This window comes from Brienomyrus brachyistius, chromosome 1, assembly GCF_023856365.1.
Source record: "Brienomyrus brachyistius isolate T26 chromosome 1, BBRACH_0.4, whole genome shotgun sequence".
NCBI lineage: Eukaryota > Metazoa > Chordata > Actinopteri > Osteoglossiformes > Mormyridae > Brienomyrus > Brienomyrus brachyistius.
This window is the reverse complement of record NC_064533.1, coordinates 25,426,668-25,454,259: the sequence shown is the minus strand read 5'-3', so window position 1 is coordinate 25,454,259 and position 27,592 is coordinate 25,426,668. Positions and strand designations below refer to the sequence as shown.

General features: G+C 42.2%; 1 protein-coding gene across 1 annotated transcript in view; it reads right to left on the bottom strand.

The window, feature by feature from the left end:
- LOC125705564 (F-box/LRR-repeat protein 7-like) overlaps positions 1-23,953 on the bottom strand; it is a 61,215-nt gene extending 37,262 nt beyond the window's left edge. Inside the window, exons 1-2 of the mRNA XM_048971933.1 lie at positions 23,541-23,953; positions 8,530-8,622 (exon numbers count right to left, since the gene is read on the bottom strand). Coding sequence (XP_048827890.1) covers positions 8,530-8,622; positions 23,541-23,604 — 157 coding nt within the window. The 5' untranslated portion in view covers positions 23,605-23,953. The remainder of the gene's footprint in view (positions 1-8,529; positions 8,623-23,540) is intronic.
- Positions 23,954-27,592: the final 3,639 nt, after the last annotated feature.

Genomic DNA, 27,592 nt, shown 5'->3' with positions numbered 1-27,592 from the left:
GACCCCAGTCCTACATTCATACAAACCTGTTGCACTTTCGCGTCGTCATGGTCACACTGGCCACCAGGGGACCCCCAAGACCCCGGACACAATTCTAACACTGTTAGCTTTTCTAACATTGACTAACCCTGCAGCATACCCAAATGCCCACCCTAGGAAGCCATCCTAGTAATGCCACTGACTTGACATCTACTGAGACCGCCTACGCAAGCTCTTCAGAGCTGCCCGTTCAATCAGCAGCGCTAAGTTGGCTGCCTGTTTCTTGGAGTGTTTTGCCCAAAGGAGCAGTGGACAGAAAGCATGGCATTATGGGTAGAACAGTTCAGTTCAGGGTGTTGTTCCTGTGACTGTATTCTCTCAGATGTTTGACACAATAAAAGCAGTTGTACAGAACTCCCTAAGGGCAGAATAAGGCTAAAGGGGATTCCTCTACACTATTACATACTCAAGCCTCCCTAAACGTCTATGACATTGTATGTGGATGCAATTTATCGTACTGATATTTTCCACAATGACCACACAAGTCATCAGACAGCACAGCCGTGACAGACAAATCAGCATGCTGAGAATTTATGACGTTCCATAACCAGAGTAGCACAGAGGATGAGTGATGACGTCTGGCTCAGGAGCCACACACACAAGCCCACCTGCCTGTCTCACAACCAAGGACTGGAAGAGTGTTCATGGCTCCTGTGTTTACAGCTGGCCATTCCTGGGTTACATTGGTGGGCGTGTTGTTGAGGCAGCAGGAGGAGCAAAGCCGAGACTGAGTTCTGATTAACGTGTGTGTGGTGGGGGACGCGGTGGGGGGGGTTGGCGTCTCCAGAGCAAGAAATAACTCCCGCTTAACTGGCAAAAAACGATCTTTATCAAAACATGGGATGGAGAATTATGGCCAGCCCACTCTCTCGCCCGGGCTGCCGTCATCCGCAAACATGGACACAATTATCCAAAATTCCCAGAATACCTCCATCTGGTTCACTGCCGATACATGGGGTCATGACACCTTACTGGCTGACTCCTGATACGCTGCTGTGCTTGGGGGCATCTGTCTTCCACAAAGGTTACTGAAAATCACCTCAACCCTGTTGTTTTGATTTTAGAGGGATGTCAATGGCCATGTTGCATAGTAGGATATAACCCTTCATTGTAAGCTTAAAAATGTATCTAAACTATAATTTTGCAGGCTGTTTTATACTGAATATCAAACGTGTAGCTGTCATTACAGTGTTTCTCAACCCAGTGCTTGGGAACCCCCAGACAGTCCATATTATTACTCCCCCCCAGCCCACCCAGCTCCCAGCACACCTGTACCAACTATCCAGTGGTCTTGATATTTCAGTTTGTTCTTGATTGTCTGATGTGTTCTTTATGTTTTTGGTTCAGGTGTGCTGGGAGCTGGGAGGGGAGCTAAAATTGCGTATGGACTGGCTGGGGGTGCCCGAGGACTGGGTTGAAAAACACAGATTTCTCACTTTAGGGGGCGGCTCAGTGGGTAGCAATGTTGCCTTGCACCTGCAGGGCTGGGGGTCTGAATCGGCTCTGTGTGCCTGTGTAGTCTGGATGGTCTCCAAAGGTTTCCTCCAGACAAGCAGCTTTGGCAGACTCCTCCCTAAATTGCTCAGTGTGTCCTACAATGGACTGGCATGCCATCTAAGCTGTGCCTCTGGCTTGTCCCCTATGCTTCACGGGACAGGCTCCAGCCCCCCCCACCATCCCCACCCCCTGGCAACCCAATGACTTTGTACTGGATACGTTGCTGAAAGATAGATGAGTTACAAGCATTAATTTGCAGCAGGACTTCTGTCAGAATGGCATTGTATTCTATAAAGTCTGCTTTGTATTGTAGTATGATATATTTTTCAAGAGAAGTGCATCCCTAAGGAAACCTCAAAAAGGGGGGTGGGGGGGTGCTATTGTCTGAGATCTGTTTTTGCATTCTATGAGAACACCAAATCGTGGAGACTTACAGCTTGAACCTACTTTTCAGATTTTTCTTTTTTAAATCTGACAGTAGACTTGATGATTTATGCATGGGGAGGTCACACTTTATCTGAAAGCCAAGTATCTCCATCTTGAAATGAAATCACTCAAAGTCTGCTTCTTCTCTTGACCACGGAGCATAAATCTTTAGTCTAAAATGTAAATGACTTCTTTTTTTCAAAAAACAAGATCACCTTTCATCAAAATTAGCTACCGGTGTTTCTCCTGACAAATATTTCAAGAAAAGTTTTGGCCTCGAACTTTTTAATGTGGTTTATAAATTGTCAGTCTTCTTGGTCCACGGAACTGCTCGGCATGATTCTCCGATGCAGGCTCAGATGACGCGCTGAAATGTGTGAATACTACCCAGGATTTCAATGTGCTCACGGCACAGCAGCGAAGTGCAGCAAATCCCTGGCAGATGACTGACAGCTAGTTTACAGGGCGCTTGTGCTAATTTCCACGAGGGCTGCTCTTACTCACCGCTGTTGTCACTTACTGGGAATGTACTGTGTGAATATAGTAAATATGTGGTGATTATATATCAATTGAGTTCGTACGATCCTTGTGTGTGCCACGCCCCCCTGATTATCCGCGTGTGCTTCCCCGATCGTACTCAGCTGTACCTGGTTGTTTTGTCTATTTCAGTCCGTCTTACCTTAGTTCAGCGTCCGTCATTGATGTTTGTCAGTGCTTGTGATCCGTCCTGCCCTCCCCGTCCCGTTTACCCGATCCTTTTAATAAATCCCCGTTTTCCCCGATTCCGCCTGCCTTGCTTGCCTCCTGCCTGCATCTCCTGCACGCTCGATCGCCCGCTTTTAACGGCGATCATGACAATTAGTATAAATTAAGAGGTTTCTTAAGCAACTGAACGTTACTAATGTTAAACATTTCCTAACTTAATATATGAGCAAACCTGCATATCTGTACAACATATATGTTTTACATGTTACTTGACAACAATATAAAATGTGCGGTATATTTATTGAAAATATTTCCCAGAATCCTCTACTTTGTATAATATTTATTTAAGACTACTTTGATTATGTAAGTATATTTATGGGGTGGCATGGTGGTGCAGTGGTTAGCACTGTTGCCTCACACCTCTGGGACCCGGGTTCGAGTTTCCACCTGGGTTACATGTGTGTGGAGTTTGCATGTTCTCCTCATGTTGTTGTGGGGTTTCACACAGTCCAAAAACATGCTGAGGCTAATTGGAGTTGCTAAAAAATTGCCCATAGGTGTGAGTGAATGGTGTGTGAGTGTGCCCTGCGATGGACTGGCCCCTCATCCTTGGTTGTTCCCTGCCTCAGGTCCATTGCTTCTGGGATAGGCTCTGGACCCCCCGTGACCCAGTAGGATAAGTGGTTTGGAAAATGGATGGATGGATGTATATTTATATGCATGTATGTATGTTATTTATGTCATCACGGAGGCAGCCACTAAATTCTGTTGTATTTTATGTAATGCACCTGCAGAATGACGAACAAAAATCCTTGATCCTTCAGGGATACCTTTTGGAATATTTCATGTAACCATGGAAACAATTAATGCTTCATTCCTTGTTGCCGGCTAACACTAATGTCAGTGTACTATTCGTAAGTCTGTTCATGGGTATGGCTGCATTGGTCTGCATTTGAGTTCTTACAGGTCGATGCCTTCTTTGGTGGGTATTAAGTAGCAGAAGACCTAAATGGTCTGCTTTGGACTGCTCAGCCGTCTCCAGTCACGGATTACACCCGGACCATATGCTACTGTGAGATGGAGTGGTAGTGAACGATTACTTCCAGCTGGGCTAAGCCAGCCAAACTAATCAGACCCCTTTGCTGATAAACTCCATCCTGACTATTCTTTTCTTTTTTCCACCCTTTCAATTTTGTACAGCTGAAAAGCAGCCAAGCAAAAGAGTCTCCACTGATGAAAGCCACAGAAGGTATCAAAATGTATGGCACAGCTGGCTTGTGGGCTTGATTGATCCCGCATACGACGGCTGCTTCAGGGCTGGAGATCCAAAGGTGGCCGACTCTGGTGGCTCTTTGGTGCTCTGGCACGATTCGCAGCAAGATTGGACAGCTGGAGAGCTTAAACTGAGCTCTTAATTTAGTGTTTAGCTTAGCTTTCTTCCCTGGGAAAGCCATTACCTTAGGATAACCTTTTTGGACGCTTTGACATTTAAAGCATACAAAATGAAACCTAGAGCAATTCTGAGGTGTCAGGGCAGCTGCACAGATATGCACAGATATGCACAGATATGCACAACGCAGGTTTTCTCGTTTAGTCTGAAAGTCCGCAGGTAATGAGTGAGAGAACGATCAATAACCAGCGTACTACTACTGGTGCAGTGATTCTAAAAGTCCTGATTAGTCTTCTGCTAATGTAGTTGCAATTTATATCTAGTGTAGCAGGCCAGAGGTCCAGTACCGTTACAGGGATGCTGCACTAGGACACTAAGTGTCACATAAGGAAAATCCATATAAGTATATATAATAAATTTAAGTTATACCGGCTGTGTCCTTTATAACCCTCATTTTATTAAAATGTGTAGCCTGGGCTTGCAGCTGAACTGCAGATGCAGCGATTCCAGATTTCTTGTTTTGGAATTAAAGTGCACAATTAATACACATAAAACAACACAGAAGGTATTATCTCACTTGAATTTTTTAGATAAATATAACCAAATTGCTTCTCACTCAGTGAATGCTGTTTCCGCAGAGAAAAACCACAATATAAAACAATGAGAACAGGAAGTGACCTTCAGCGTGTAATGATGCAGCACCAGTAACAGAGTCAGCATTTTATATGCATTTGCCATGAGCCTTTTTCAGATTCAGACAGTCCGGGGCATAGGATGTATTGGGGATGGGAGGGGGGGGACACGTGTCCCACAATATTTAAATTGGCTTCATTCATCCCCCCCTATAAATATATCTTTTGCCTTCATATTTTTAATATCAAACTCCCTCTTAAGCATTTACAAGCAGTCACACTATCCTATTCTACAATGTAACTGCACCTCTCCTCCTACTTGCAATCATAAAACATTTGACATACTTTAATATTTACATTTGCACCAGCACAGCCCTCTAACAGTCTGTTATGAACATAATAATTGCACTTTGCATGGGTTGCATGCTACGCACTATATGTGTACGCGTATGTTGTCTGCATTGTGCTTGTGTGAACTGTCTACAAAGCGCTGCTTCAATTTACGCAAATCACTGTATTTATCACATCTCCCGCATTTACGCCTCTCTGTTATGTATCCTGTGTTTGTTTCTGCACTAATTGTGAGCTGTCTATTGTCACGGTGCCTCCAACAAGCAAGCCGTGCCGACAAAACAGGTCCGGCAGCTTCGACTGTGTGCTGTTAAGAGTTCTGGCTCAAATGTACCTCACACTCTCAGCACGCCCATTAAGTAACCAGCTTGGCCCGCCCTGACTGCAGTTTCTCCCCGCTGGACAGAGGGAGGAAGGAAGCTGTAGTGGAAACAATGTCTGCTTTTTGGTGAAAACAGCAGCTCTGAACAATACCCTGCGGACCAAGCTTATCAGGTCTGTGTTCGGTAGCTCCTAGGGACCCCAGCACAAATTCAGCTCAGTACAGCACCTATTGAACCTGACGTTTACAGCAGAGACTTTTCCCCTTAACTATTATTAGTCATTGGTTTTTGTCTCTTTTGTAGTGTGAGGCTGTCCCGTTTAGAATGATCTAAAATAACACCTTTCATTGCCTGCCAGTTCCAATTACATGCAAACCAATTTGCAGTAATAGGGCCACATCGAGGAGTCTATTATTAGCTGTGTTTATCACCTGTGCACGGCATTTCCCATAATAGCAGCACTACCGAGTGTTGCATAACCAAAGACAGTCGGGCCATTTGTGTTTCAAGGCCTTAATTCAAGGCTCTTTCAAATGAGGTGGTCCTATTAAGTCTCCAGATGCAGCCACATCGTGCAACGGCTGCTTTAAAAAAACATATGAGCATATGGTAATCACATCAGCGAGCAATTAATTGCGATGTGGACCTTTAGCCTTATAACTGGTAGTCCTGCAAATCCCTTAAACCCTGGATGAGATGAATCATCGTAGGTGTTAGATGATTCCATCCGCCTTGATGATATTCGGAGACTGTGTGATTGTTGCTCTCCATGGCTAGAATGGCATGAATTGCAGAGAATCTGTAAAACTTAGGAAAAACCATGCAGTGGCAGCAATGCAACAAAGCATTGCTGGTTTTGTGGTTTAAAGGTACAATTATCAGCTGCCAGGAACAGTAAATGAATCTTGATCCTATACAATGACTAGGGCAAAAGAACAACTGAACCAATGAATGCACTTCTCATATGAGTTTGCTTCACCCTAGTACATCCACACCCACTAATCTCATCTTGTAATATTCCTGCAATAGATTTGTCATTTAAAAATGCATATTCTTTTATATAAAATATTTACAAACATTGCAAGCCCACCAGCAAACGTGTTTGAGTAAACAGTGGTGAAAACAATATTATAGTATGGCAAATTACGGGGGCGGTTTGTGATTCTGTGGCTTAGGCCTCTGTGTGCAACGGAAGGTTGCCAGGTTGAATTCCCGCCCCGCACAGAATAGTCGCATCTATGTTTGGCCATTGAGAAAGGCCCTTAACCCTCTGAAATGCTGACTGTGCTCTCAGAACCCAAGCTTCGTGAGTGTGTGTGTGTGTGTGTGTGTGTGAGAGAGAGAGAGAGAGAGCAAAATGAGACATTTGAAAAGAAGCATTCCAATGTACTTGTGCGAATGGCAAATGCTATAAAGCATTGCTTCTGCATACGACCCTTTATGGAAACCTGCCTCTCTCTTAATGATGACAGTATAGCAATGTGCAGAAAATCCTGTTTCCTTGAAGAAGAAGAAGGAACTTTCCCTGACTAAACAATCTGTCTGTCTGTCTGTCTGTCTGTCTCTCTCTCTGTCCACATCTTTCCTATAGAAGTTCACGCCACAACAACTGCTAAATGGTAAATGCGACCAGACTTCCATTACATTCAGGAGTAGAACATTCCTCTGTCTGACTCGTGCTCTCTTAAAAAAAAAAAAAAAATTGTTCCAAACTAATTTAGGTTTAGCAAATATTCTCTAATAAATTTCATTTCTTTAAAGTTTGTAAAATTATGGAATGAATACAAGTTCAGTATTGTTCTGTTAAGTTCTGGAACATGTTCAGTCTACTGTTTAGATACTGCAAACTGCCATCACTTAGGGCAGGTTATTTTCACTGGGGTTATGCAATTGGATGTACAACCAAAGGTTTACAAGTTCAAATCCTCCGGGGGGGTGGCTAAAAAGGCACTTTAATTCCGCATTCTTTAAGAATGCCAGATATGGTAAATATCATAGAAAACCAATAACTACTGTCACTGTTGTTAACTGCAAGCCAGTAGATAAGTCGTTGGCATTAAGTTTTAATGCAGTTATCTGTCATCTGTTTGAAATATTTTAAGCATAACTGGCACTTTTAGGGTGTCCCAAACAAGGTAAAGCCAAAGACATACATAAAATATGTATAAAAATAGTTTATCACATGCAATCACACTTTATCTATTACAAAAATAGATAAACATAGTAGTGGCATATACTAGAAGTAGTGGTGTGTAGCTTAGTGAGTTTGAGCGCTCTGCCTTTGCTTGGACAGTTGCTGGTTCACATCTCGCTCTTGACACGTTTCAGTGTTGGGTCCTTGAGCAAAGGCCCTTAAAAGCCCAATGGCTCCAGATACTGTCTGAACCTTTCAAAAATGTGTGTTTGATTAGATAAAAGAATCTGCAAAATAAATGCAACGTACTTTTAGGTTGTTCCAGTTAACAAGTTTAATGTTTAAAATTGCACAGTAAACGTGTTAATCGCATGTAATCTGAATTTAGATACTATAAAAATGCACAGAGAGGTGGCACTTAAACCATGTATTACATTTGGCAAAATGTTGCCACGTGAGACAGGGACGGATTACGGACCGGGCCAGCGGGGCCGCTGCCCAGGGGCCCTTGGGGTGCAGGGGGCCCGTGGGGCCCCTAGCCCAAAACAATTTGCAACGCTTATCAATAATGTATTTTCGTTTGTCTATTTTAGAGGGCCTACATTCTTTGATCCTCTGCCTACAAGGGCCCCTGACCCTATAGGGAGGGCGTTTGGCTGCCAAGGGCCCTTGAATTGTGGTGGTTGTGGTGGTGGTGCTGCTGGTGGGGGGGGGGGCCCTCGCGAACGTTTTGCCCAGGGGCCCACACAACCCATAATCCGTCCCTGACGTGACATATAAATAAGTAGAAAACTGACCATTCTCTATACAGTGAATCCTGTGAAATACCACAAATGGAAAATTCCGATGTTTCTCTGGATTTTTTGTAACCAAAAGCATATTCAAGAAATCAAAGCAGAAAATTTAACTAAATCCATATCTAACTGTTTTAATTGATTATTGTCTTCCATTGGTACGTTTTGAGTTCAGAATTCTTCCTAAAATACACAAATTTGTCCGAAGATAGCCACTATGTGAAGAGCAAATGCCTACCTTCTCCAGTGCAGACATCCTTGGGGGTCTTTTCAGGCGTGTGGTCTGTACCTCCTGAGCTCACGTCAGAGGAGACGCTCGAGCTGATTTTGCCTGTGGGAAATGATGCAGCATGTTCAGGGCGCCGGGAGTCTCACCATCACAATACACATAGGGGTGGGAGAACAGTGTTTGGAGCAGTGGGCTGGGGTGCTGTACCTATGACCAGAAAGTCACCGGTTCAAATCCCAGCATAGGCAGAGTGATCTCATTGTTGGCTCATTAACCCTCAGTTGCTCCACCAACTGGTTGAACCCAACCTCTAAAAAATGTGTGTTGTGTCGGATTAACGTATCTGACAGCCAGTTGTTAACTTTAAAAAATATATGAAGGGGGGGTGGTGGGGATAAAATCTTTGTGGGAGGTGCTATAAAACTTGGCAGAATGGGGTAGGGATGGAGTACCCCATGACATAATTTGCCAAGCGATGTGGTGAAGATGGTTTGCGTGACCCTGACCTGTGATTAAATAGGGTTAGCCAGTGCAGTAACCCTAATACAGTCTGTAGGTTTACATGTGAGTGAAACTACACAGAACAATTTTAGGGGGAATGGTGAGGGGGTGGTATGTTTTCAAAATGGATGGTTTTTGTCATTTTTCCCACAGTGTGGGGGGGGGGGGCACCATCCACATGCATCCCCTGACAACCCTGATGACAGAGAAAGGAAGGAATCCGTAGCGGAAACAATGTCCCCTTTGCCATTCTGAGCTGAGAACTAAAGCTACGTGTTGCTGATCTGAGCTTCTCAGGTCGACATTTGGTAGATAGCAAAGCTCCCCGACCACTGAACCCTCTCTGCACACTCACACTGTCAAACCTCCAGAAACCGTAGAACTTCTTCACCTCCTGTAATCACATCAGGCACAAGAGAGCAGCTGTAAGATGCATCAGTAACACACAGTGAGCAGGTTGAACATGTTTTATAGTGTCTGCCTGTCCATTTTTCGTGGCTTTGGACTTGCATGGGTCTTGTCTGACTTGAGTTCGAAAATCGAAAGGGTTTTCTGTGTTTTCATGCACAGAAATGGTTTTGAAGGCCTTAACTTGAACATATTGGCAGGAAATTTTATTCTAGGGAGTTTAATGGTTTCCAATAAACATAAAAATATCCCTTTTCTGGATTCTTTTGTGTTTCCCCTCCATTGAATGAAAAGAAAAAAAGCAGAAAGCTGAGGAAACGTCATCAAATGTAGTTTCCATCCTTAGCCAAGAAATAAGCTTTGAAAAGTCGAGACCTGCAGGCCACAAAAATAATCACTGAAAAAGGACAACTGAGATCTAATTGAGATGTTATCCAAAGTGATGTACTTAGTTCAATTTAACTTATTCTCACTTTTTACCCAGAATCATAGTGTCACGATCACTCAAGGCAGAAGTGCGATAGTGCGGGTAGGCGGGTCAGGAATGAGCGAGACAGGCGGAAATCGGGGAAACGCTACGGGTTTATTCGGGGACTTCGGGAACAAGAGACAGGAAACCACACTAACCATCACCAGACCACATCAAACCACAATGACGGACAAGGGGAACAGGTCAGACCAGGACTTAAATACACAAAGACTAATCAAGGGAATCGGACAAAGCTGGAGTCGATCAGGGAAGCACACATGGGTATTCAGGGGGCGTGGCACACACGAGGAGCGGACGAGCTGGGCGTGACAGATAGCTGTTACACTAACGTATTTCATTATTTTTTAGCCATGTTTGTATTAAAATACACTTTATTTTTGATAGTCTCCCTGATTTTGTCCAAACACAAATATATTGTACTTTATAAACAGAAGCCAGCAAGAGTCCAGTTTAATAGCTATGACATCAGGACTGTTATTATTAATGTTTGTTATTTAATTCATCATTTATAAACAATAAAAACAACATTATTTTTAAAATAATTTTTACTTCAAGCTACATTGAATTCTTCAATTAATTGTATTTACTACTATGAAAATACAATATGGAATCAGCGTTTTGTAAGGGAGTCTACTTTTCTTTCTTCTAATCAAAGACAGCCAAACAGGAAAAGCCCCTGGGAGACCATCGTGTGCCAGGTAACGGCATTCCTAGAATTTTCTGGATTCCTGCTTTAGAGTAGGACTGGTGCTCTGTGCTGTTTGGGTCTCCGTGAAACAGGCATCCACATAGTAAAACTGTGTTTGATACCGAGATTTGTTTGCTACCTATCATACACATAGCCAGGTACTAAATCTACAGATTTGAATCTTCCAAGGCAACCCTCCAGGGCAAAGAACAGTCCAGAATTCCCTTAACATTCAGGGAAATAGGGAAAGGGAAACAGAAAAGACATTCCTTCACAATATTAGTATGGGACTTGATTCTCGTACAATTTAGGTAACACACGTGATATGTAACTATGGCGATAGCTTGCAGTCATTGCAGACCTTCGATAAACATCAGCCTGGATAAAGTCACAATAAAACATGAATATAATAGTTGGCAAAGGCCAATGCTTGTGTAGAATTGCTGGTAGAGCACAGGAACATTAAAGCTGAGGTCACAGTTGAGTTCACGGGATCTGATCCAATGTACAACTGTCATTCTACAAGAACAGCCGTCCAAATGGTTTGGACTACCAGGCTAAACTCTGCTCACGCCTTCCAGAATAAATCTGTGAGCGTTGTTGTGCTAGAAGTCTTGGATCCTACTCTGACAAAAAAAAGAGACTGTTACTAGAAAAGCAATAAAAATCCGCCCTCTGCCTGAACGCGATTGACAAATTGCACGTAACGCTTGTGGTTTTCTGAAACACATGGAACGCATTCCTAATGACAATGTGGTTAGAACTGACTGATCTAACAATGTCACATGTTAGGAGGGATGATTCTATCGTTCTTTTATAACCATCCATCTATCCAACATCCTCCAATTCTGGTCAAGGTCAAGGGGGGATTGAAGCATGTCCTTGTGCATCGATGACGAAGTGAAGCAGACCTCGGATGGCACACCAGCCTATTGCAGGACACACACTTGCTCACATGCAATGTAAAATTACCTCTAATCATTAATATACTTAGTGAAAGGAAGTGGGACAGTGTGGATGTTCTGCGGTGAGGCCAAGACACGTGAGAAGCACTGATATACTGTAAAGGTTTACGTATCTGTATCTCCATGCCTGAATCCCTCGGGTTTGAGCCTGAAAGGTTGGCTTCTGATCATTTCCTGACAGATTGCTGGACCTCAAAGTTTGCTAGACCTCAAATAAAATCCTTGATTTTTCCTCCCATTCACTATTTACTGCCCAATCAGACTGAGTCTCTCCCTCAATAAATGGGTCAAAAGCATTAATGGCTCATTCATTCATTCATTCATTCATTCATTCAACCTTCTATGCCACTTGTCTTAGGCGGGGTTGTGGGGTTCCGGAGCCTAACCCAGAATCCACGGGCTCAATGCAGGGAACAATTCAGGATGGGTCGTTAACCCATCGCAGGGCACACTCACACACCATCCGCTCACACACCATTCACTCACACACCAGTCACTCAGACACCATCCGCTCACACACCATTCACTCACACACACAATTCACTCACACACCATCCACTCACACACCTTTCACACTCACAGACCTTTCACACTCACACACCATTCACTCACACACACCATCCACTCACACACCATCCGCTCACACACACCATCCACTCACACACCATTCACTCACACACACATGATTCACTCACACACACCATCCACTCACACACCTTTCACACTCACAGACCTTTCACACTCACACACCATTCACTCACACACACCATCCACTCACACACCATCCACTCACACACCATCCGCTCACACACACCATCCACTCACACACCATTCACTCACACACACATGATTCACTCACACACACCATCCACTCACACACCTTTCACACTCACAGACCTTTCACACTCACACACCATTCACTCACACACACCATCCACTCACACACCATCCGCTCACACACACCATCCACTCACACACCATTCACTCACACACACATGATTCACTCACACACACCATCCACTCACACACCTTTCACACTCACAGACCTTTCACACTCACACACCATTCACTCACACACCATCCACTCACAGACCTTTCACACACACACACCATCCACTCACACAACATTCACACAGACACACACGCACACTATCCACACTCACACCATTCACACACACACGCCATTCACACACACACACCAATTGACACACCAGTCACACACACAGACCATTCACACACACACACACCATCCACTCTCACACACACACACACACACACACGCACACACACACCATTCACATACATACACCATTCACACACACACCATCCACTCACACACCATTCACACACACACACACACACACCATCCACTCATACACGCACACCTATGGGCAATTTGATTGAACTCCAATCAGCCTCAGCATGTTTTTGAACTATGGGGGGAAACTGGAATACCCGAAGGAAACCCCACAACAACCCGGGGAGAACATGAGATCTCCACAACCATGTTAATAGGGCAGAGACTCGAGCACCAGTCCCACCGGACTGAAGGAATGACCGTGTTGCCCAATTATTGGTTTATATTCATTTTAATAAAATTATAAACCAAGAAGCCCAGGGATGAAATGGAATCCTGGGTCCCCCTGCTGAGTATCCATGCTTTATTCAATAGGCCCCAGGTTAACCAGGTTTCTGTGTGGATAAGTACTTATGCAAGAGAGATGAATGGAAGGATGATCAAGCCAAGAAACTGAATACCATAAGATGCTCCCATTTATATCCTTACATTTTTACTTAGCAGATGATGTTATCAAAAGTGATGTACAAATGAGAGAGCAGAGTCAGCCAGTCCCAGGGATGATGAGAAGGGGGTAGCAGTTAGGAGATTTGTTCAAGGGCCCAAAAGTGACATCACTCTATCAACCCTGGGATCCGAACCACCGACCTTCTGATCACAGGCACGCTGTCCTTACCCACTGAACCACCCCCACTTCAGGAACTGATGAGCACAGTGGAAGCAAACAGGCCAGAGACATGTAGTCCAAACCCACCCGTCACCACCTAATTGTCAAGATGGGAGCCAGGACAACGGCTCTGCACCAAAATTAATTACGCTTCTGTCTTCTCCCGGCCAAAAATCTGGGTGGCTTGGATTACATAAGCACATCCAAATAACCATGATTGCAGTATTATTACTGCCAGTGAACAGTGACTATTCCCATAGATAAATACATGCTTTCATTGGTGCCACATTTTCACCAAATGTGGACATTTAACCTAACGATGATCCTTTTAAAAACAGGCAGTTAAAATAAACACATTCTGCTCTTTATTAGTTTTCTGCATGGGAAATTCATTCATTTATAATTGGATTAGAGTTTATAGATTGGATGTACAGTACTGTACATTTTTTCCTCAGTTCATGTCATCTTTTTTTCGTCTGTTCTTTCCTTTCCTTCTCTTTCTGCTATTCGACTCCTTGTGGATCTTTGCTCAGCCAAAACGAAAAGCTGCAAAGATAACCCATTGTCTCAGTTTCTTACTTAATTTAACCATTGAGACATTCGCTAAAGATTCTGTGCCCAGTTTAGCTAAAATGTATTCCCAGCCAGTCGGATATATACACTATAAAATAAAAGCACTGGTTAGCCAACCCTAATTGGTTTTACAGGGTTGGGTTAAGAGGTTGATTCAGCCCTTAAATGGCTTAACAGGAGGATATATGGCAGATTTTGGTCAGTTTAAAACTACTTTCCGGAACCTTGTCAATGGTCATCAAGCATATTAGCATGCATGCGTACCAAACGTACACACACAAAAATAAACTAAAGGATTCTTTCAGGAAAAAATCCATGAATGTTGGTTAAGATTAACTTTAATTACACTGTAAATAGGGTAACCATCAACACTTTAAAAATGGCATGGTAGCCCTCAATGCTCATGTCAGCAAACCACATTTACCCAGACTAGGGGGCTATTCAACCGGTACAAAAAATAACAATTTCTGATTGGCTCAAATTTTGCATTGCGATCACTGCGTCCACCATCTTAGACCAATTCAATGTTGACATCAGACTTATTGTGAAAAAGAGACCCATAATCATACACTTGGGGCAATTTCTTCTAATCTTTAATATACTCTGTGAAAGAAGCAGGGAGGATAGTGATGTTTTGGGGTAGGTCAAGGTTATGTGACAAGTCCCTTCATTCTCCTGTAGCTAATCCTTGATAATATGCAGCTTTGTGTGTGTCTCATTCAGCTATTCCCCTTCCTCCCTTTCCCTTTCCTTTCTCCCTGCCCAATTCCCTCTGGTTGTAACTGAAACAATCTTTTCCCTTCAGTTTGCTTTAAGACCCCAAGACTGAAATGTCGCCATAAGCATTTTCTGTAGATTCCCTATATTTTCCATTAGATAAGCTACATTATACCTCTATCATCAATGGTAAACGTAATACTTTACATGCAGTACAATAATCAGTGTGTATTTATCTATCTGTTTATCAGGGGTGCTGCTAGAGATTGTGGCCCCCAACCCAACCACATTATATTCCAATTTTTTAGGGCCCTTGGAATCATCCTAACACCCCCCCTTATGGTGCCTCTGCAGTCCATCCATCCATCCATCCATCCATCCATCCATCCTCTAATTGCTTATCCTGCTCAGGGTCATGGGGTGGTGGGCTGGCTGGAGTCGATCCCAGGCAGCACAGGGCTGGGGTCCAGTATGCACAGGATGCCAGACTATTGCAGGCTGCACTCACGCACAAACTGACACCCACAATCATACACTACAGGCAATTTAGAGACACCAAAATAGCCCACATGTCTAACACCACAAGAGGAACCTGTACTATCCAGAGAAGCACAGGCAGAACATTCAAACAATTTGTTTACTTATTACCCATGTATGTTTTGTACTGTCTGTATTGCTTTTGCACTTATGTGCTCTTTAAAATAGATATAAAATAGAAAATGTTGGCCCCAGACTAGAACTATGAAAAAACATTAGATGCATCAGAAATTATTTAGGCAGAACCTTGGTTATTAGATAAAAGCACTAAAAGTAAGAATAATCTTGAAAATAGACTAGAGTTCCTTTAAATTGGGATTAAAGCACAGAATTTGCCTGTATTATTCTCTTGATAGTGGCAACATCTGTAACACACAGAATTCAAGCTTTATATAACTATTATAACTGTCATCAGTTACTTTAATAGCATGAATCCATCCATCCATTTTCCAAACTGCTTATCCTACTGGGTCGCGGGGGGTCCGGAGCCTATCCTGGAAGCAATGGGCACGAGGCAGGGAACAACCCAGGATGGGGGGCCAGCCCATCGCAGGGCACACTCACACACCAGTCACTCACACATTCACACCTACGGGTAATTTAGCGACTCCAGTTAGCCTCAGCATGTTTTTGGACTGCGGTGGGAAACTGGAGTACCCGGAGGAAACCCCACGACGACATGGGGAGAACATGCAAACTCCGCACACATGTGACCCAGGCGGAGACTCTAACCTGCGTCCCACAGGTATGAGACAACAGTGATAACCACTGCACCACACCGCCGCCCCTAGAACGAATCATATTTTGAATACATAGGCTAGTTTTTTTTTTTTTTGGTTATTCCTTTTTGGTATTTGTTTCCATGCACATGTTATATGCCTAGTTTGTATGGAGCATTGGAGCGGAACATTTGTTGGGAGCCACTTCCGATAGGATATCATTTTGTGAGGGAACGGCGAGAAAACAAATTCTTTAGTGTAACGGTGACAAAGGTGTTATTCTAAGCTGCTGTATGACGTTATTGTTTAAAGAATTGTTCTGGAAATGCGTCGTGGAGAAAGCTGAACGTTAGGAAGTGAAGAATTAGCTCCTTTGGTAATAAGCTGCCAGCAAGGTATGTGATCTAATGTTTGTAATATTTAGCTAATCTAACCTGCTAGTTGGCTATGTTGATTTAGTGACATCTGTTCAATGAGATTAGCATCAGTTTAATTGTTGTTTTATTACCAGTTTTCACTGGACGAATCGAGCAACGATGGAATAAAGGATTTCCCTGTATTTAAAACAAACTTCTTGTCTGCGTATTACCGCGGAGCTACAACTATTTACTAACTGAACTTAAATTTCATTCCGTTTCCGGGTAGTTTTGGGACTGAAAAGTGGTCTCTAAAAGACAAATACTCAGCAAAAATTCTATAACATTACCACTATCGTTAAACCAGTAAACAATTCTCAACAACGGTCGATTTCTTGATAGCAGGAGCTGCATCGAGTTACTGAATGTCAGTGAAATGGCAGCCTTTTTCAGGCTGAATGTTAGTGTCACTATAAGACACATCATTTTCAGGTGTGTGAATTGTTTAACTTGACCACAGAGTCATCAGTGACTCAATACAAGCAGACAAAAACAGTAACATAAGATAGTGATATAAGACTCTATTACAATGATATCATTTGACCGAATCAAATAAGGGGTCCTTGAGCAAGCCTGTTAGCCCTGATTTGCTCCAGGGACTGGCTGACCATGCTTTCCCAATTGTACATCGCTTTGGATAAAAGTGTCCGTTAAATAAATAAATGTAATGCAATGGATATGGCTGCCTTTAGATTGAGCATGAGATGAGTTTTCCTTGTTTACATTCCTCCATCCAGGTAGGACTTTTTGGGTCTTACGGGCTCGTTCTGCCATCTCAGTGATAGGCACGTCACACTTGCCTTTGGCTCTTGGTGGCTTATCGTACTAATGACCTTTTTAGCGGCCAAGAGCCAATCTGCAACAAATTTCTTCCGGCTACTGGATGCTTCGTTGATGAATGTTTTAAAAAAGCAGACACCTAGTAGTCTTGGAAATGATCGCAAATATTAATAAAAAAATTCTGTCTTCCAGTCTGATAACAATAATAGTAACCTTATTTAGTTTAGTAACTGAGTTGTTTCAGACAAGATTTATCCATGATTGGAATAGTCCCAAAACAATTATCGGCACTACTGTGCCAAAGGCGTAAGGAGTCGAAGAAAATGTTGAAAACTACTCAGCTAGGTAGTATGTGAATATTTGCTCAGAAAACAAACAATTTAACATCAGAATATAAGCAAACGAACAGTAACAAACTGAAGTACCTCTTTCTATTTGCATGTCTCTAGAACGGCAGCAAAGTATTAAACCGAAGTCTAGTACTTCCATGTAATAACCAGTTGATTTAGCTACCTGGTACTCTGAGAGGTTTAATTCATGGGAATTAAGGGAATACCTGTACATTAAGTGAATTCCCTGCTCATTCTCCCTCGGTGAATTACAGAGGATTGAAACATGTTCTGTTTGACAGAATATATACCCTTTGTGGTACTATCTAGCTCAGTGGTTCTCAAAGTAGGTCCTCGGGCCCCACTGCCCTACTTGTTTTTCAGCTATCCCTGCCCCACACACAAGTCCCAGCTGTCTTTCAGCTTCTGATAGACTGAACACACCTGATCCAGGTAATCAGCAGTGTGTAGGGCAAGGATAGCTGGAAAACAAGCAGGGCAGTGGGTCCCGAGGACCCAGCTTGAGAACCACTGCTCTAGTCACAGGGCTTCTTCAGTGCAATGCTGTAGGTTAAAAGTCTTTGAAATTAGGATTACCTGGACAGTACTGTGCAAAATTCTTAGGCAGTCAATGAAAATGATGTTTATGATCTTTATGTTGGCATAAAGCTATGACATTATGTCTGTCAAAGTGTATCAGCGTAGCCATTTCAGAACATCTCCTAAAGTCACCCCGTATTTGCAGCAACCATGCAAAACACCAGTGTATTTTCTGACTTGACCTCTTGCAAACATTACACGGCCAATCAAAACTTCACCAACCTATTTAAACTCAACTAATTAACTGAGCTGAGAATGAAATTTAAGGAATACACAAAATGGCTGAGGTACCACTGAGAAAAGGTTGAAGCTATGTTCTTCTGGCCATCCAACAAGGTATCACTCGAGAAATTCCTGTTAGTTTTTAATTGTGTCACTATTAATACTATTAATACGCAAATGTTCTAATTTCAGATTGTGTATTTTTGTTCTGAGCAAATATACACTTGTTACCCCCGATAAATAGCTTTAAACATTTCCTTTGAGTATCTTTCACACAGTACTGTACATAACATATTCTACAGTACACATTAACAGGGTGAAGCATGGCAGTTTAAAAATGCAGGGGGACACGTCTGTGTTACCCAGCTTCATTTGTGTCTCATTAAATAATAAATCTAGAACGACAAAAAAAAAAAAAAAACAGCATTGTGTCGAATCAAAACCAGCCTGGGAAGATCTCAAATAAAAGCTTTGCAGGGAATGTCTGCACAAAACCCAAGCAGAAACATTTTGCCTCAACGATAACCAAAACATTAAACATGTAAAATGTGGCTCTCGGAAACAGACTTAATCCTACCATAGCAGGATGCTAACAGTTAGCATAATCTGTACCTTAAAGTACCACACTGGTGTGGTCATCCAGAGTATCTTAGGTATACTTCTGTAAATAAAAGGGAACCTAAAGTTAGTTGCTAACTGTCGTATGATTTCCTGGCCATTCTAACGAATAGATCGAGAGTATTTCTGTTAGTGTCAGATTGGTGTTTCCAAGAACTCTTCCCCACAAAACATGCTCACGCATGATGACTTCTTTCCTTTTTTTCTGTGTCATCCAAATGTTTACTTTGTAACCCACTGTGTTTAGATTCTGGGCTGGAAAAAAAAGGTTCAGAAACATGCAAGATGGTTAGTTTCCTTGGGTCAAAACATTGCAAAACTGGATTGCGATGTATCTAAATAGAACAGCTATACTTAAGCACCTTAAGATGTTTACAGAGTGGTCAGTTTGATGAAGTAAATTAAGAAAAATAACAGTATGTACCATACATACATGATGAGCATCTCAAAAACAATGTCACTTTTATTGTGAGAAGCTTATGTGACTGTGTGGTACAGTTGCATCCCGTAAATAAAAATGCCATTCAGTCCAGCTCTTTAGATAGATAGATAGATAGATAGATAGATAGATAGCGATCTTAGCACCTAAAAACATGACTATTTGAATAGTTTAGCATATTGATTACAATTGTACATTAAGTAGAGTCTATATTTGGAATCTGTAGCATATCTAGGAAACTGGCTGCTTTCTAAAGACCTGAACCCCTGTAGATTTCCTTCAGACTCTCTTCTCCACAAAGTGGCAGTATGAGCCCTCATTGTTGGCTGTAGGAGAGTGTGTGACCGCTGATGTCACACATTGTACATTTCATTGGAAATTTACATCAGGTGAAGATGAAGACAGGACTCCATAAGGACATTTGGGAGGAACCATGAAAGGATCCCAGCTGTTTGAAGATCGGCCTGCTAAGCTTTCTGGATGAACAACTTTTTGAAGAGCAATTTTGTTGCTCTTCATCTCTCTTTCTCACACAGAAACCATGTTGGGAGAGTGCAGCTTTGTAAGTGATGTGCTGAACTGTCACCACAGGACATCACATGCTCCCCTTTTTTTGAGATCACGCATGGACCAAGCCAAGACCGTGTGAGAATTCTGAGCCCTCTCCTTTCTGGACCCAAACATATATATCTACCAGAACATTCCTGAAGATACACTTTATGTTGTTACAGCTAATTACTGATAAAGGATTTATGACTGATAGAACAAGATTTCCAGGAGAACAAAGCAGATTACAGTAAAATGGCCACATTGCCCTCTTTACACAATGCTCTGCATTGCTTTGGGCCATCAGCACATTTAAATGCCTATAATTAAATCCATAAAAGTACAAAATGACCTCAAAATAAACCCCTCAATAGAAAAGAAAAGGCCATATTTTTCTTTTATAAGAGAAATGTAATAACAAAACGAGAAGTTACAGCGAGGGTTGTGAGTAAATCATATGACAACGCATAAAGCAGGGAGATTTAGGGTTATACGGAAATTTAACTGACCATGTGTTGACCGAACTTGAATGCTGGTACAGAATTCCAGCTTAAGCTTAAGCTGTTGCACAATGTACAATGCTGTGATTGCCAAGCCACTTAATTACACAGAAATAAACAAATCAAATTCACAGAAAATGCCTCATAATTCTCTTACTAAGCAGCAACTAAAAGCTCTAGAATCTTTTTTAGTGGTGACTTTTGAAGTGGAATATCTTTGGGTGGAAACGATGCCTTAAGTAGACAAACCATAATGGTGAAAATTAGTACCTATTACAGTAACACATCAGTCTATCTTCGGATATCTTATTCAGACATGACTGGAGGAGCCTGCAGCCTTTCTCAGGCCAGATGGGGTACAAATTAAAAGAATGTATGTCAGTCAATCACAGGGCATTTTAGAGAAACTGACTTACCCAAATGCATACCCTTTTTACTGCAGTAAGGAACAGGCATACTTACTGTAAAACAAAACAGTAAAAATGGGACAGTCCATCTTAAAGCTAGTGTATCGGTTCAATTCCCAGTTAAAAAACCAAATGCAAATATCTGTTTTTCTTTCATTGGACTCCACAATCCCTCTAACACAGAGTACATATATACTACTTTGAATAACTGTAAATTATAGTTTAGAATGCAGCAGTAATGCAGTTGTGTGTAACTGCCATGTCTGGCCACAAATCCAGATCCCTAAACCACTTACCCCACACTGAATCACAGAATGTCTAACTACCATGTGCTAAAGTCAATAAATTTTAGCCCTTTTCACAGACTCTCATTCTTGAATCTGACCTTACAACTTTCCCTTTTATTTACTTTGTCACTTATATTGTGAAGGCTTGGAGAATCGTTTAGCATAGATTATTCAAATCACGGTCCTCAAGGGCCACGCCCTGCTCTTTTTCCTGCCTTCCTTCACCTGTGAGCCAGGTGTGAAGTCACTGGCCAATCAGAATTGGTATTATTAAACTATCTGGAAGAACTCAAAATAAGGCCTGGGCCGCTGCCAATGAAAAATCTAAACATTTGAAGAAAAAGTAGAGATTTTCCCTCCAGTTTTAAATCATCATTAAAATAACTTTCCTTCCATAGCAGTGTCACAATGCAACAATGCAATGAATTCACACTGAGTTAGTTTCTTCTGAGGCCATGTTTTCTGACCAGTGTCATATCTGGATTTAGTAAGAATTGCCTACCTTGTTCCCCCTTTTCCCAGTAGAGGTTCTAGGCTCTCTGAGACCTTACTGGATAGGCATTTGGGAAGATGTGTGGATGCGTGCAGGAAACAATTTATAGGCTCAGTCACACGACGGATGTCAGACAGCCATGACCTTGAGCTGTGAAGGTGGATCTGATGCAAAGTAAACCCTCCTTACCAGCTTAGTAGGATCAGACATACCCTAAATGATACTGGATCACCAAGCAGGGACGGATTTCTTGTTTCTGGGGCCCTACTCACTGCTGCCCCCCCCCCCCCCCCCCCCCCCGGCCCCTCTCAGATGTTTCAAATCAAGTAAATAGATAGTGAGTCAAGTAAGAAAATCGTAGTTAGCTAGTTTTTTAGCACATGCTGCTTCAGCGTGTTCCCCACGTGTTTCAGCATGTCGTGAATAACAAATGTTTTCATTTAATATGTAGTGCAGTTACTCTTTGTGGACAAAATTGACACCCTGAATGGGATGCCAGTCCATCACAGGGCACGAGGCGGGGGTCACCCTGAATGGGATGCCAGTACATCACAGGGCACGAGGCGGGGGTCACCCTGAATGGGATGCCAGTACATCACAGGGCACGAGGCGGGGGTCACCCTGAATGGGATTCCAGTCAATCACAGGGCACAAGGAGGGGGTCACCATACGTGGGATGCCAGTCCATCACAGGGCACGAGGCGGGGGTCACCCTGAATGGGATGCCAGTCCATCACAGGGCACGAATGCTATATATATTATGAAATGTTAGTTTTCCATGTACTAAACACCAACCACTTGTTTACTCATGGGAAAATCTTGCCCACCATCTATTCCTTTTAATTTGCTGTCTAACAAAAGTAAAAACATTTATTTCTAACACAGATTCCTACAATACTAATATGAGCACTTAAAAGTAATTAATTATCTTTGTTCTCTTTCCTGAATCCCGTCTACTGTAAAAGCGAGCAGAATCCTCAAGCAAGATAAACAGCACACAATGGTTATTAAATCAAGGGGAAAAAAATTATAAATACAGCGAAGGAGTCCGAGGTCAAGCCTAAGGTACGAACACACTTCCTTCCTGCAATAACAGTCCGTGCGTCTCTTAGAATAGCTCACGTTTCGCTGTACTGGCCAGACAATAAGACTGTGAGTATCGTGGGGGCAAAGAAAACAACCGGAAGCCAACACAACCAGTGACCTGTACATTTACGTTGCGATGCCTATGAAGAAAAAGCAAATAACCCTGACACAGATCTGTCTCGCAGAAACGTACAATTTCTTCATCTGGAGAGTAAGGAGAACTAATTAAAACTAATGTGGATGGATGGATGGATAGATGGATGGACGGACGGACGGATTGCTAGTGTCAGTTTAAGGTCTCCTCTTAAAATTGTATATACCGGAAATTCTCTACGTGTAGTTATTGAGAAATTGTATTTTTTGTGTTCTTCAGGTGCAATGTGAAGGTTTACGAGTGTTTATATGTAAATGTAGGCGACGAGGCGTTTATTTCACGTGCCACAATAAACATTAAACTACTATTACTACTACTACGTTATATGCCGTCATTTTATTGTCTATTTCTTTTTCATTCTCTTCACTTCAAGTGAGCATATTAAAACCGTTTCAGTTTAGTCCTAGTTACTAGTCACATTGCCTATATCATTATAAAACCGTTTATTTACTGCGCACGTGTTCACAAATTTAAAGGAAAAAACACATCTATGTACTACTAGCGTGCATTAGAGATGGAGACGACAGAAGGTGTTGTTTCTGCAGTCCTGAAGAGACCAGACAAACTTCATGCAAACTTACCCTCACTTCCATACTGTTTCCCGTTTTGTGCACCCATTTTAGACAATGCATAGTCTATCCACATACCCTCGGCGTATCCATAGTGTTATGCAAACATCCAGTGGTGTAAAAATCCAGCGTAAAAACAGCTGTGTTACATAGAGGAAAATGTCCCAGCCTCGGGGATTTACAGTGGCTGCACCGTTAACTTTAAACCCAATAGCACTGAAAAGAAAGACGCTCCGATATACAGTCCACTCAGATGAAGAACTGTTCCATTAGTATTTTATGTATTTATCTATTTTTCTCGGTTATCCAAAGTGTAAACAAACAAATACTTGATCGTTTAGGAAATGTTAATAAACCGCCAGATGTGGCGTTGAGAGTCCGCCGACAGTCTGTTTATGGAAAGGAGCGCTACCTTGCTTTCATTGAGACGTTACCCTCCCTCTTCACAATCTGAAGGGTGCTGGGGGCACCGCTGAGATCCTTGAAAACATCCCCATTAGCTATTTGCGTAGTTTCTTTCATGAAAAAATACAGAAATAACAATAATAATAATAATAATAATAGTAATAATAATAATAATAGTCATAATGTTGTTATTATTACAGTTATTGTTGTTATTATTCTTTATTGTTGTTAAAGTTACTGCTTTGTTTTTTTTATAATATGTCAGCAATAATTTCATTGTAATGTTTATACAACGACCCTGAAATACGGAAAATAATGTTGTCTGTGTATAATAACATTCAGGTAAACGTTGTGCATTACTTTTTTTTACTTTTTTTAGTTGGAAATATAATGCAACTAAATTTAACTGTAGAGCAATAGGAAATTCATTTATACTGAATTGTTTGGTCTGCCTGTGCTTACAATGGCGAATTTTTGCCTATACTTGTATCCGTTACGCACTAGCGTCCTCTACTGGCCAAATCGTAAATACAATAAATTATAAATTGTAGTACATAGGAATATTTATCAGTCTTCTCTTATTGAATCGTAATTGAATCTCACAGCAGATATCACAGAATGTGCGCACTTACTAAATGGGTTCAAATTTAATGTATTACAGAAAATATCTACCGGGCCATTTGAGAATGGTGAACTTTCAAACGTGCAGCGTTTTTTTTTCATGCTTTCTGCCTCAATGAAGCTGTAACACAGCTCCAGAATTTAATGGTCCCAGATGTTCATTCTGCTTTAAAAGAAACGAGTTTAAACAGACAAATCCTGGGCCAAAATGTGTTGCGGTTTGGTGATATTAAGAACAAATATGACAGAATGGTTTGTTTTAAAACATCCTCTCTTCAGGAAACAAAAAAAAAATCTCCTTTGTGCTGTGCCACGGAGAAATGAACCGTAACCTGCCGTTGCAGACGCGATATGGACGGAACAGTACAGGCCCACATATCTGTTTAGACAGCGGGTTATACTCAAGATAAGGTCCATGACAGAAGCCTAGAATTCTGGGTATGGAAAAATAAAGATTTAAAACATAACTTGCCATTATAGTGCCTTTTCTCCAGGTGTTTTATTATATCATTGTACCATAATATATATTTTGTAATGTCTTTGAACATCTCAGGAGATTCTGTCCAGTCATTCATTGTTACATAGCTTAGTGAGTGACTCAGTGGACTAAAGAAGCATTCCAGGTACCAGTACCTGTACCTAATAATGCATGTTTGATAACTAATAGCTTTAACATACTGTATGATTTAAAGGTTTCTCAGTAGAAATTATCGTACTTCCAACTTCTGATTGTTGTTTCCCTACAGGGTAATGAGGAGCCTGGAGCTTAACCCTGACCATCCGATGCACAATGCTGGAGACACTTTGGACATGGTGCCAGTCAATCACAGGGCACACACACATTCTAGAATAGAATAGTCGTGGTTTATTCAACCCTGTAAGGAGATTGGCTAGTGTTCATATACCCCATCTTGTGTGAGAGACACAGACACACATGTATATATGGAGCTCAGGACCATCCAGCATCCCTGGAGTAGCTAGGGTTAAGCACTTTGCTTAGGGGCCCATCGTCTATCAGCAGTGGGATTCGAACCCACAACCTTCTGGTGCCTGTATCTCTAACTCACTGAGCTGCATGCCAGTAAATGATTTGCCTAACTGCATGTCTTTGGAATGTGGGTGGATACCAGAGTAGCCAGAGGGAACTCACATGACAGAGAGAAAACACTGAAAACATCACACACACAAGGAAGTAGAACCAAATAAGCAACCCTGACGGTGTGACACTACAGTGCTGCCCACTGAGTCACTGTGCCACTGTAAGATCTGTGTTTTCAACACACAACTGTAGGTTTGCTCTCAGAGAGACAGCTGGCAGAACCTGAAAACACTTCTTTTCCAGTTTGATAGGGAGGCTTCTGACCAAAGAATAGATGTCTTGCTCTGGATATCCATCCAATTGTGTTTATTTTGGCAATACTTTCTTAAGTAGAGTCCCCACTTTTAGGCCTGGCCCTAGGCTAACATGAGTCTCATCTTAGGCGGGGGGGGGGGGGGGGGGGGGAATGGAGACAGAGAGGCATTATTATTGTTATAGTTGTATGTGTATGTTTTTTGTTTTGCAGTTTTCCATGACCACAAATTTAAGTAAAAAGGGCAAACAAATGTTTTGTGATTAACATTTTTAATAGGTGGTACAAGGGCAATCTAGGATGGCCCCCCCCATCGCAGTCACAGTCACATTACAGTTCATCACAGCTCATCTCAGTACAGCCTGCCATTCCTGTAAATTTCCCCAGGCATGAGATGAGATACCAGTTCACTCTTGCTATTTGGAGAATTTATATATGTATGCATCTGTCTATCTAGTGCATGGCAAATTGGCTTTGGCATCCCCGTTTATGAGATTTTTCGACAGTGCTCAGCGGTGGCAATACAGACATTTTTTATCAACGTACATTTCCTTATCCCAGCCTGACACCAAAGACGTTCCTCATGACACATTTAATGTTCCCTCCATCCATATCACACAAATCCTGTCGAATTTGCAATGGTTATCTCCTGAGTGAGCTACTGTGCAGTGCTAGCATTTGATGTCAGACTTCTGTCTTTGAACATATGTATCTCAGATTCTATTATGAAGTTGACTAGACAGTTTATAACTCCATCCATCTATGAATCGCCTGAGCCCATTTATCAGTTACAGGGTGAGAGTAAAGCAGGAGCCCAGAAATCAAACCCCAAACAGTGGGGGTGTTTTGCCCCACTGTTACCCACCGAGCCACATGAGTTTTATGCCTTTTAATATTTTTAGTGTTTCTAGAATTTGACCTTTATGGGGGTGGGCAGCCCCCACTAGGGTTGCCACTTTCAAACTTTGGGATGCCACCCATGGGGGTGCTAAGAAATCTGCTCTAAAATATTAGACAAATTGTTAAATTGATGATTTTTCAGGTGGACTCATGCAAAAACTAGCGTTTCTAATGCCCCCCCCCCCCCCCCCCCCCAAAAAAAAAAAAAATCCATCTAAACACATGTATATACTTTACTGATGTCCATCTGTCCGTCCACCCATCCGTTTTCAAAACCGCTTATCCTTCTGGGTCGCGGGGAGTCCGGAGCCTATCCCGGAAGCTACGGGCACGAGGCAGGGAAGAGCCCAGGAGTATGCATATCGCAGGGCACACTCACACACCATTCACTCACACTGGAAACTGGAGGAAACCTCACAACATGGGGAGAACATGCAAACTCCACACATGTAACCCAGACTGAGACTTGATCCCAGGTCCCAGAGGTGTGAGGCAACAGTGCTAACCACTGGATCACCATGCCGCCCCCTACTTCACTGATGTCTAGCAGGAAATTCTAGAATGGTAATTCAGTTACTAACAGGTTGTCGTCTTTACTGTTTATTTGTAGTTGCTAGCATAACCCAGATATCTGATTGCTCACTTCTGAGTAGAAATGATCTATGACTGCCCCTATTTATGCAAATCTGAAGCTTGCTGCAAGTGTGAGACATTTAATTTACCAAGGGCCTTTATGAAACTGTTTTTCTGGATATGGGAACACATTAATCAAGCTCAAATGCTGTA